Genomic DNA, 13038 nt, shown 5'->3' on the forward strand with positions numbered 1-13038 from the left:
TAACTTCCCCTCTAAATCTATAATGGCACAGCAATATTTAAAGGGGCTTTATTACATAGGAGCCCTTTTACTAAAGGGAAGTAGGGCTACCGCCGGCTTGGCGCACGGGGAATCAGCCCTACCACTAGGCTTGCTGTGCAGCCCAGTGATAGTTCCGTGTCTCCCGTGTGCAATTTCCATTTTTACTTTATAAAACCAGAGGGCGTGCCCAATCGATTAAGCTACAGCCCAGATAATCTCATTGCAAACTATATATATCCCCAAACAACCTTATGACATCTGCCCCTCATCAATTTATAGTAGACCTCACGAATCACATAAACTATATGTTACAAACTGGACTCTTCCCGAAGGAAAAAGGAAACATTCTACTCACTCCAATACCCAAAGACGCAAAGAAGAGTGTCAGCGAACTAACCAACTACAGACCAGTAGCATCCATACCCTTAATAACCAAACTAACGGAAGGGATGGTAACCAAACAACTCACAAACTACTTAAACAAATTCTCAATACTACATGACTCCCAGTCAGGATTTCTGTCTAACCACAGCACGGAAACAGTACTAGTTACTCTCATGAATAAATTTAAACAAATGATTGCAACTGGCAAGAATATACTATTGCTACAATTTGACATGTCTAGCGCCTTTGATATGGTTGATCATGGAATACTACTACATATCCTTGAATATTTTGGAATTGGAGGAAATGTTCTCAACTGGTTCAAAGGATTCCTAACCACACGATCATACCAAGTGACATCTAATTCGACTACATCAGCTACATGGATACCTGAATGCGGAGTTCCACCACCGACTCTATTCAACTTAATGATGATAAGTACATAAGTAATGCCATACTGGGAAAAGACCAAGGGTCCATCGAGCCAAGCATCTTGTCCACGACAGCTGCCAATCCAGGCCAAGGGCACCTGGCAAGCTTCCCAAACGTACAAACATTTTATACATGTTATTCCTGGAATTTTGGATTTTTCCAAGTCCGTTTAGTAGCGGATTATGGACTTGTCCTTTAGGAAACCGTCCAACCCCTTTTTAAACTCTGCTAAGCTAACCGCCTTCACCACATTTTCCGGCAATGAATTCCAGAGTTTAATTACACGTTGGGTGAAGAAATATTTTCTCCGATTTGTTTTAAATTTACTACACTGTAGTTTAACCGCATGCCCCCTAGTCCTAGTATTTTTGGAAAGCGTGAACAGATGCTTCACATCCACCTGTTCCACTCCACTCAATATTTTATATACCTCTATCATGTCTCCCCTCAGCCGTCTCTTCTCCAAGCTGAATAGCCTTAGCCTCCTTAGTCTTTCTTCATAGGGAAGTCGTCCCATCCCCGCTATCATTTTAGTCGCCCTTCGCTGCACCTTTTCCAATTCTACTATATCTTTCTTGAGATGCGGCGACCAGAATTGAACACAATACTCAAGGTGCGGTCACACCATGGAGCGATACAAAGGCATTATAACATCCTCACACCTGTTTTCCATACCTTTCCTAATAATACCCAACATTCTATTCGCTTTCCTAGCCGCAGCAGCACACTGAGCAGAAGGTTTCAGTGTGTTATCGACGACGACACCCAGATCCCTTTCTTGGTCCGTAACTGCTAACGTGGAACCTTGCATGACGTAGCTATAATTCGGGTTCTTTTTTCCCACTTGCATCACCTTGCACTTGCTCACATTAAACGTCATCTGCCATTTAGCCGCCCAGTCTCCCAGTCTCGTAAGGTCCTCTTGTAATTTTTCACAATCCTGTCGCGAGTTAACGACTTTGAATAACTTTGTGTCATCAGCAAATTTAATTACCTCGCTAGTTACTCCCATCTCTAAATCATTTATAAATATATTAAAAAGCAGCGGTCCTAGCACAGACCCCTGAGGAACCCCACTAACTACCCTTCTCCATTGTGAATACTGCCCGTTTAACCCCACTCTCTGTTTCCTATCCTTTAACCAGTTTTTAATCCACAATAGGACATTTCCTCCTATCCCATGACCCTCCAATTTCCTCTGTAGCCTTTCATGAGGTACCTTGTCAAACGCCTTTTGAAAATCCAGATACACAATATCAACCGACTCCCCTTTGTCCACATGTTTGTTTACTCCTTCAAAGAATTGAAGTAAATTGGTCAGGCAAGATTTCCCCACACAAAAGCCGTGCTGACTCGGTCTCAGTAATCCATGTCCTCGGATGTGCTCTGTAATTTTGTTTTTAATAATAGCCTCTACCATTTTCCCCGGCACCGATGTCAGACTCACCGGTCTATAATTTCCCGGATCTCCCCTGGAGCCTTTTTAAAAAATGGGCGTTACATTGGCCACCCTCCAATCTTCCGGTACCACGCTCGATTTTAAGGATAAGTTGCATATCACTAGCAGTAGCTCCGCAAGCTCATTTTTCAGTTCTATCAGTACTCTAGGATGAATACCATCCGGTCCAGGAGATTTGCTACTCTTCAGTTTGCCGAACTGCCCCATTACGTCCCCCAGGTTTACCGTGAAGTCAGTAAGTTTCTCCGACTCGTCCGCTTGAAATACCATTTTCGACACCGGTATTCCACCCAAATCTTCCTCAGTGAAGACCGAAGCAAAGAATTCATTCAGTCTCTCTGCTACGTCTTTGTCTTCCTTGATCGCCCCTTTTACCCCTCGGTCATCCAGCGGCCCAACCGATTCTTTTGCCGGCTTCCTGCTTTTAATATACCGAAAAAAAATTTTACTATGTTTTTTTGCCTCTAATGCTATCTTTTTTTCGTAATCCCTTTTGGCCTTCTTAATCTGCGCCTTGCATTTGCTTTGACACTCCTTATGCTGCTTCTTGTTATTTTCAAACGGTTCCTTCTTCCATTTTCTGAAGGCGTTTCTTTTAGCCCTAATAGCTTCCTTCACCTCACTTTTCAACCAGGCCGGCTGTCTTTTGGAGTTCCGTCTTTCTTTTCTAATTTGCGGAATGTGTATGGCCTGGGCCTCCAGGATGGTATTTTTGAACAGCGTCCACGCCTGTTGTACAGTTTTTACTCTCTCAGTTGCCCCCCTTTAAGTTTTTTTTTTACCGTTCTTCTCATTTTATCATAGTCTCCTTTTTTAAAGTTAAACGCTAACGTATTTGACTTTCTGTGTACAGTTACTTCAAGGTCGATATCAAAACTGATCATATTATGGTCACTGTTATCAAGCGGCCCCAGTACCATAACGTCCCTCACCAGATCATGCGCTCCACTAAGGACCAAGTCTAGAATTTTTCCTTCTCTCGTCGGCTCCTGCACCAGTTGCTCCATAAAGCTGTCCTTGATTTCATCAAGGAATTGTATCTCTGTAGCGTGTCCCGATGTTACATTTACCCAGTCTATATTTGGATAATTGAAGTCACCCATTATTATCACATTGCCCATTTTGTTCACATCTCTGATTTCTTTTATCATTTCTGTGTCTACCTGCTCATCCTGGCAAGGCGGACGGTAGTACACTCCTATCACCGTTTTTTTCCCTTTTATACATGGAATTTCAACCCACAATCAAAGGTGTGATTTGTGTCCTGCTGAATTTGTAATCTATCTGAGTCAAGGCTCTCGTTAATATACAATGCTACCCCTCCACCAGTCCGGTCCACCCTATCACTACGATATACTTTGTACCCCGGTATGACAGTGTCCCACTGGTTATCCTCCTTCCACCAGGTCTCAGTAATGCCTATTATATCCAATTTTTCATTTAGTGCAATATATTCCAACTCTCCCATCTTATTTCTTAGACTCCTAGCATTTGCATATAGACATTTCAGAGTATGTTTGTTGTTCTTATTTGCATGATGCTTAGTACCTGACACTATTGATTTGACATCTTTTGTCTGATCTTTAGTTGTATTTAAGGGCACCTGGTCTACCACGGTCTGTTGTGCAACCTCACTATCCAGAAACCCTATCTTCCCTGTTTGTGAGGTATCTTTGCAAGATACCTTTTCCCGAACCATGCGCTTTTGAGCGACTGTCGGCCTTCCCCCCATTTCTAGTTTAAAAGCTGCTCTATCTCCTTTTTAAATGCCGATGCCAGCAGCCTGGTCCATGCATTGAGACTCTGGAGCTCTGCCTGTCTCTTGGGCCCTGCACGTGGAACAGGTAGCATTTCAGAAAATGCTACCCTAGAGGATCTGGATTTGAGCTTTCTACCTAAGAGCCTAAATTTGGCTTCTAGAACCTCTCTCCCACATTTTCCTATGTCATTGATACCCACATGTACCAAGACAGCGGACTCCTCCCCAGCACTATCTAAAATCCTATCTAGGTGACGCTTGAGGTCCGCCACCTTCGCACCAGGCAGGCAAGTCACCAGGCGATCCTCACGTCCACCAGCCACCCAGCTATCTATATGCCTAATGATCGAATCACCAACTACAACAGCTGTCCTAACCTTTCCCTCCCGGGCAGCACTTGGAGACATATCCTCGGTGCGAGAGGATAGTACATCCCCTGGTGGGCAGGTCCTGGCTACAGGAGTACTTCCTACTTCACCAGGGTGATGCTCTCCTTCTAGGAGACCTCCCTCCTCCAAGGTATCTGTTAATGCTGTAGTACAAAGCTTTTAAAACTAAGTGGAAAAGACTATGGAGATTAGCTGTTTTCTGTTAGCTGTTGAAATTTGCTTTTTAATTTTGCCTAACACTAACCTACAATTCCTCCTTTAAACCCCAATCTTTAAGTTCCCAAAGCACAAAGCAAAGTAGTGTTCACTTACCAGAGAAGTGTCCTCTTCTCTCAGAACCCTTGGCGAAACTACTATCAAACCAGAACCTTAACCCATACATATACGCAGACGACGTAACGATCTACATCCCATTTAAACAAGATCTAAAGGAAATTTCCAATGATATCAACCAAAGCCTACATATCATGCACACATGGGCGGACACATTCAAGCTGAAGCTCAATGCAGAAAAAACCCAATGCCTAGCACTCACCTCACAACACAATACAAACAAATTCACCACTATTGACACACCAAAACTGAATCTTCCAATTTCAGACACCCTAAAAATACTTGGAGTTACCATCGATAGACACCTAACACTTGAGAGTCACGCGAAAAACACAACCAAGAAGATGTTCCATTCAATGTGGAAATGAAAAAGAGTAAGACCTTTCTTCCCAAGAACCGTCTTCCGCAACCTGGTACAATCAATGGTACTCAGCCACCTAGATTACTGCAATGCACTCTACGCTGGCTGCAAAGAGCAAATAATCAAGAAACTTCAGACAGTTCAGAACACTGCAGCTAGACTCATATTCGGTAAAACAAAATATGAAAGCGCTAAACCCCTACGAAAAAAGATGCACTGGCTCCCACTAAAAGAACGTATTACGTTCAAAATATGCACCCTAATTCATAAAATTATTCAAGGAGACGCACCAGCCTACATGTCAGACCTGATAGACCTACCACCCAGGAATGCTAAAAAATCATCCTGCACATTCCTTAATCTTCACTTCCCAAACTGTAAAGGTCTCAAATACAAACTGACGCATGCGTCAACCTTTTCCTACCTGAGCACACAATTCTGGAATGTGCTGCCGCGCAATTTAAAAACGATCTATGAACTAGCTAACTTCCGAATTCTGCTGAAGACTCATCTCTTCAACAAGGCATACAACAATGATCAACAAATATGAACTCCTGTACACATATCCAGAACTGCCTCCACTATATCTACTTGCCAAAATATTAATATGTTTTTTCATCATCACGCTACCCAAGATCCTTTTGCTATTACCAAATGTATATTTTCTTATATAATTCTTATATATTTCTTATATAGCTCTTATTATGTTTGCTGAAAAATACTATCATGTTCTATCATTATCATGTTACCCCAAATCCTTCTGTTATTACTAAATGTATACTTTCTCATGCATTTCCACTACTCATGACATATGTAAGCCACATTGAGCCTGCAAAGAGGTGGGAAAATGTGGGATACAAATGCAGCAAATAAATAAATAAATAAGTGCAAATTTTCATTCCAAAAACAGTGGTTTTAAAACACAGCTGTAGAAAATAAGATTAAACTTACTAAGTGGAGGTTTTCAGACTTATGAGGATCTTGCATCATATCCTATTACAGCAGAATACCCGTCTGCACAGGATGTGAAGCAGTCTGTCATTCACACGAATATATACAGGGAGTGAATGCAGAGCATCTGAAGTCTTTCCTCCGTAAAGAAGACAATATAGGGTATTGATCTCACTAGTAGTGTGTATTGTGTTTATTTTATGCAGCAATTATTTATCTGTATTGTAACTTCAGTCATGGTCAAAAGTTTGCAACCACCACCATTTTCATTGTTTATGACTGATATTTAACAACATACACATGAAACAAATCTGATTTTAAAGCTACAAATTTTCTATGTTGGATTTAGCATCTAAGTCATTTCGGCAGATATGGTGTGCTGGAGCAGGCTCTCACAGGCTCGCAAGAGCCGGTTGTTAAGTTTTTAAGAATTTTGGGAGCTGGTTGTTAAAGTAGGGCCCTCCATGGCTACTTTAACAACTGGCTCCCAAAATGTGGGCTTGGGACCCCTGCTGAATTCTCTTTTACTTTGCTGGTGGGGATGCTGAGCCCTGCCAGCCAAGTAAATAGACTGCTGCTGCTCCCCACTCCTTGTTTCCAGCTCTGAACTGCAGGCTGGGACTTCTCCAGCATTTGTGAGAAGTTTCAGCATGCTGCTCAGAGCAAGACGTTGGGAGTGGTGGCAGTCCATTTATTTGCTGCCAGCAAATGCCTAGCGTGCCCGCACGAAGGGAGGGAGGAGAGAGAGGCAAGTGTTGCTCCCCCCCCCCCCTGGCCCTTCCAACTGCAGAGCTGACTACATCCGGAGAAAGAGCCTGTTGTTAAAAATTTACCAGCACACCCCTGTATTCAGCTGGAAGAAGGCTGGATATTCAATGCTGGGCCGTTTCTGGTGACCAGCATTGAATATCCATATTTTTTTTTCGGCTGGCTTTTAATCTTAACTGGCCATGATAATATTTAGTGCTGGCCAGCTAAGTTTATAGTGGCCAAAGATAGGACTGCTATTTAGGCAGTCCAATTTGACCATTAAACTTAGCCAGTGAAGTGCTTGAATATTCACGGCGTGATATAGCTGGTTAGCCACTATCCTCCAGATTCTAAAGTAGAGAGGTGTGGTAGCCGTGTTAGTCCACTCTGAAAGGTTATCAATAGAAATCAAACAAAATAAAACATGGAAAAGAAAATAAGATGATACCTTTTTTATTGGACATAACTTAATACATTTCTTGATTAGCTTTCGAAGGTTGCCCTTCTTCCTCAGATCGGAAATAAGCAAATGAGGTAGCAGATAGTATATATGAGAGAAACATCAAAGCATTACTTTGACTGTCTGACAGAGTGGGAGGGTGGGGGTATGCATGGGGACATCAAAGCATTTCATTGATATTCTAACAGAATGGGTATTGGTAGGTGAGAGGAGGGTAATAAACAGAGAAACAGAGAAATACAGCTTTATGTTTTATAATGAGTTAGAAAACCCAGATCCTTATTAAGTCCTGTTTGTTTGGTGTCAAAACGAAGGATGCTATATTGGAGAAACAGGCCAGATGCTTAAGACAAGATTCAATCTACACAGACATCACATGAAAATAGCTGGTGCCAGTCAGGCCCTCACCCCTGTGGGCCAACACTTCACAAGACCAGAACACTGCACCAGTGATTTCACAGTAAGAATACTGAAAGGTAATTTTAAAACAATACAGGAACGTAAGACCTTTGAAATAAGAATGATTGAATATTTTGACACCCAACAAACAGGACTTAATAAGGATCTGGGTTTTCTAACTCATTATAAAACATAAAGCTGTATTTCTCTGTTTATTTCTCTGTTTATTACCTTCCTCTCACCTACCAACACCCATTCTGTTAGAATATCAATGAAATGCTTTGATGTCCCCATGCATACCCCCACCCTCCCACTCTGTCAGACAGTCAAAGTAATGCTTTGATGTTTCTCTCATATATACTATCTGCTACCTCATTTGCTTATTTCCGATCTGAGGAAGAAAGGCAACCTTCGAAAGCTAATCAAGAAATGTATTAAGTTATGTCCAATAAAAAAGGTATCAACTTATTTTCTTTTCCATGTTTTATTTTGTTTGATTTCTATTGATAACCTCCAGATTCTATATATTGCTCCTAGTGCTCTGTACCAAAATCTAAGTGTTTTCCATAATAACGTGCATAACTTAATTGGCTTAACAAGCTAATCAGCGTTGATTACAGTCTGTAATGCAGAGTGCCTAAATTCTAATGCACACAGCCAAAAAGGGATGTTGTTATGGGTGGGAAAATGGGATTTTGCGGATGTTCCAAAATTTACGTGCACTGTTATAGAACATGCTCCTCCGCGCCTAAATTTACATGCCGGTATTTACACCATGTTTTTCTTGGTGTAAATGGATGTGCATAGTTCTAGGCGCTGCGATATCAACTAAGTGTATTCTATATACTGCGCCTAAATTTAGGTGCCGTTTATAGAATACGCATAGGCGAAAATTTGTTCCACATGGATTTTTCAGGTGCCATATATACAATCTGGCCTTAGGCGCTAAGTGCTAATATTCAGCAGAGATAACCAGCTATCTCATGCACTGAGCAGATTAAGTACTATTTAACCGGCCGGGAGCTGTTCCTGTCAGTTAAATAGCGCTAAATATTGGCCGGATTGTCTGCAGACATTTTCTGCTGGATAGCAGTATTTACAATGATGTTAATAACTGTCAGTATCTGTTCTGGCATTGATCTGGCCAGTTTTCTTACTACTACTACTACTACTACTTATCATTTCTATTGCGCTACTAGACGTATGCAGTGATGGAGTTATTTCCTGAGTCCCAGTGGTGTTCCTTGGTCGGCTGCCACCTGGGGCGGATCACTGCTATGCACCCCCCTGGGATGCCTAAATTACGCGCGGAGAAGGTGTATTCTATGACAACATGCATAGATTTTAGGAATGCCCATGACCTGCCCATTCTACACCCATGGCCATGCCCTATTTTCAACTCTGCGACTTAGAATTTAGGTGAATCAAGTGATAGAATGCGTTTAGACAGTTGTATGCATGAGTTCTAATTATTGCCAATTAGTGTTGATAATGGCTTGTTTATTGGAAATTATCAGCACTGATTGGCTTGTTAACTAATTAAGTTTCATGTGCAAATACAGAATACAACTATATTTGCGCGTGCAACTTAAGTCGCACTGTATAGAATCCGGAGGATAGTGCATTCATGCATACATCCAGGCAGGGTGGCCCAAGGCAAGATGCTGCCTGAGGCAAGGTTGAGATCTCCCCCCTCACCCCCGGGCCATGGTCTGGCATCCCCCCATTTCTTCTTCCACCCTCTTCCCCGAGTCTACTTTCGTTTCCCATTTTCCAACAGACAGTAGTGGCAGCGATTCCCATCCTCTGCCCTGCTGCCAGAACCAGCCTCTTCTCTACTGTGGCCCACCTCTGAGGAAGCAGGAAGTTACATCAGAGAGGCAGATCACAGTAAAGAGAAGAGGCTAGTGCCGGTGGCAGGGCAGCATATGGAAATCACTGCTGCTGCCACACTTTGGAAAATGGGAAAAGAAAGTAAATTCTGGGAAGGGGGAGATGCTGCTCCAAGAAGAGTGCTGCCTGAGGCCCCTGCCTCAGGTGGCTTAATGGTAGGGCTGCCACTGCATCCAGGCATGGGCATTTAATCCAGCTATAGGACTGGTTTAAGTGGCCGTGTCTAAATATGCACGCATTCTCTGCACTTGTGCCAATCTCTATATATAATAATTGGTCAATCTGCATCCCTGGATAGATGGCTGGCTGGCTGGGTTCATAACCGTATACTAATGAGCTTATGTCAGCTCGCCTCCAGCGTTCCCTTCCCTCTGTGTCCTGCCCTCGCGGAAAGACAAAATGATGTCAGAGGAGGGTGGGACACTGAAAGGGAAGGCTGGAGGCGACGTCAACCGAGCCTGCAGCCGCTGCGACCTCAGGTATGGAGTGGAGGGGAGGGGAGGGGAGGATCGCTGGACATGGATTGGAGGGCAGAGGAGGGGAAGGGAGAATCGCTGGACATGGAGGGGAGGGGAGGGCAGGGGAGGGAAAATCGCTGAACAGGGAGGGGAGGGCATTGTAGGGGAGAATCACTGGACAGGGAGGGGAGGGCAGGGGAGAATCGCTCAACATGGAGGAGAGGGCAGGGGAGAGAGACGAGAAAACATTTAGATGATAACAGCCTTCCTAGGGCCCGTTTCATTTGTTCAGAAACGGGCTTTTTTGCTTGTTTAGGCGCCTGCTGTCCTTTAGTCTTAAAAGAGGTGCCATAACCAGCTCCTAGAAAAGACGCCCTGATATACAATAAACCCATTTTGCAGTTGACTTTACCCTCAGTGAGCAAAGATGTTTCCATAGATAAAACTGGGGTACATTTGACGTGAACACGTATATTTGGGTATTGAACAGCATGCATGTAAATTGTCTCAAATTGTGTGTGTACGGAAGAGCAGATGTGTAAGTGCGATTTTGTTGGACTAATGTTTGAAAGGGAAAGAATGCATGTATTTGCTACACAAGTTAACAAAATCACTCTTCTTATGAGCCTACAGAAACCATAACCCTCCCAAAGAATATGCAGTAATGATTTATTTATAAACTGCCTTTCTCTGTTTCTGTTACACATTTTTCTAGGTCTCTGAAAAGAAATAACATTTTCAGTCTTCCAGATGACGTTTTCCTCATGTGTACAGAAATGAAATATCTGTAAGTATTCTGTTCATATGAACATTAGATGCAATTTTAAAAAATAGTCTAAAGACAATGGGGCCAATATTCAGCACGGCTTAAGAGGACAGGAAAGGCTCTTGCCCAATTAAATTATGCTGAGAGAACCGGCCACTGATATTCAGCAGTGCCACTGAATAGTGGCTCTGACTGCCGTGGCACTGTCTGGTTAGTGCAAGACAGCCTTGGTGCACAGTTGGGGAGGAGTTGGCAATTATGCAGGTGTAACCCTGGTCTCACCACACACACAATCCGGGCACCAGCTAGCTCATTACGGGCCAGCACCCGAGACCAGGGCCACAAAACCAAAAGACAGAGTGGAAGTTTTTCTTTTTCTTAGTCACTTCTGACTCACTGAGCTGGGCGCGAGCCAGGGCCAGATAAAAATCCAGAAGGATGTAGCGTATTAAGCCTGGGTTTTCACTCTGTACACTCTTTTCTATTGTAGTTCAGGAGAAAGAAAGTTTCACTCTCACGCCAAGAAAAGACTCCAGTGCAGGTTTTTTAATGCACCAAACAGCAACTTTACTCAACTTCTGCAACAGGCAGTTCAAAAGAAAAAAAACATTTTTGTAGACAAACCAAACAAGCAACAAGAGTGGAAGGCATCAAGACAAGGTCCAAGATTAACCAGAATGTTCAGTTTACTTCTTCAAACCAAAGGTTTTTCATGCCTTTCTTGAGAAGAAGCTGCCGATTTTCCCATCGGTAAACTCATAGCTTTTAGCATGTCTGACTAGCTAGCTGTTGACAGATTTCAGAGGATTGCAGTACTAACATTTTTGCCACTTGAAAAGGTCCCCTGATGAAGGCATCTAGTGCTGAAACACGGCCTGTGTTGGGATTTTATGTCAAGTGCATCCTGTATACTGTATGCAAAGATTGTAATGTTAATACTACGTTTGATTTGAAGAAATAAACTGAACATTCAGGTTTAACTTGGACCTTGCTTGGCAAGCAGTTCAATCCTTTCAGGATAAAAGAAGTTAATTTGTAATCCAACTTGATGTCTTTGTAACAATTAGTCCAGAGCCGAACTCAAGGATAAGGTGAAAATCCTCTACTTCAACTGGTAAATCCTACAGTATGTACATATTTACATCCTTTCTGGGTAAAACAACCTAAGGCTGTGCCTGCAGCACTGATGCAACAAACAATCTTCCTTTTGGACCAGACCTCCCTGTCTGTCCACACTCCTCCAAAGGACTACCTCTCCGGGCTACCACCTTTGGCTCTGAACAGGCTCTTTCCTGTTTCTGCTCCCCTGCTTCCCACCTGAAATACTCCTCCACTTCACAGTTAATGCTTGTACTGGCAGAAACCTCCACTTAGTTCAGCCTTAATTTCTTGAACCCATCCAGGACACACCCTCTGCACAACAGTCCCAGCGGGGGTAGAGGCAACCAAAGACCTCGTGTTCTCCCCAACAACAACTTTTATTAACTTTAAACTCCTCCCCTACTGTCATTCAACAACCAGGAACATTTCCCTCAGCAATTTCCCATGCACATTCCCCTTGGGGCTGGGCTTCTCACGCTCCATTACCAACTAACTCCCTCCCTCCCAGTGACTCCAGGGAGGGGCTCCCATCAGATTAGTAATCCCCATTATAATGGGGGATTACACAGGCACCGGCCATATTCAGTGCCAGTGCCCGCGTAGCTAAGTAGGCAGATAGGACTGCACAAATGCAGTTACATCCTTTTGCCTGGTCAAGTTTCTCCCGTCCTGGCTGAATATCGCCTGGAAACCAGATAAGGGGGTGTGCCAATCCCAGTTCTGATCTCTTCCCTTCCAATCCCTGATTCCAATCCCCCCACCCGATTCCCCATCTAAGCCCCCCCCCCCCCCAAGCCTGCCTCATCTTTCGATAAACTCAACTCTCCCCTACCCTACGGACATTTCACCACCCTGGGACTCACCTGGAGGTGATCACTGGTGGTCTACTGGGTTGGAGTGGGAGCAGTTCCCTTCCGCTCTCGCATCTGGCTCCAGGTTGAAAAATGGAGATGGTCCTCACTGATACTCTCATGGTACTATTGCTAGGGGTCAGCCATCCTAAGTAGCTTAAATGGTATAATACTTTTTAAAATTTTGATTTTAAGAGTTTTACATTGACATTATAAATGGGTATATGCAAATCAGCCTCTGCAGTTATTAGTATAAGATATAAGACTGTCA

The 13038-nt window shown here is 43.3% G+C and overlaps 1 protein-coding gene across 1 annotated transcript in view; it reads left to right on the plus strand.

The window, feature by feature from the left end:
• RXFP2 (relaxin family peptide receptor 2) overlaps nucleotides 1-13038 on the plus strand; it is a 128478-nt gene that overhangs the window by 22148 nt on the left and 93292 nt on the right. The window contains exon 5 of the mRNA XM_030202402.1: nucleotides 10765-10836. Coding sequence (XP_030058262.1) covers nucleotides 10765-10836 — 72 coding nt within the window. The remainder of the gene's footprint in view (nucleotides 1-10764; nucleotides 10837-13038) is intronic.

The sequence above is a fragment of the Microcaecilia unicolor genome, chromosome 4, assembly GCF_901765095.1.
Source record: "Microcaecilia unicolor chromosome 4, aMicUni1.1, whole genome shotgun sequence".
In the NCBI taxonomy this organism is placed as follows: domain Eukaryota; kingdom Metazoa; phylum Chordata; class Amphibia; order Gymnophiona; family Siphonopidae; genus Microcaecilia; species Microcaecilia unicolor.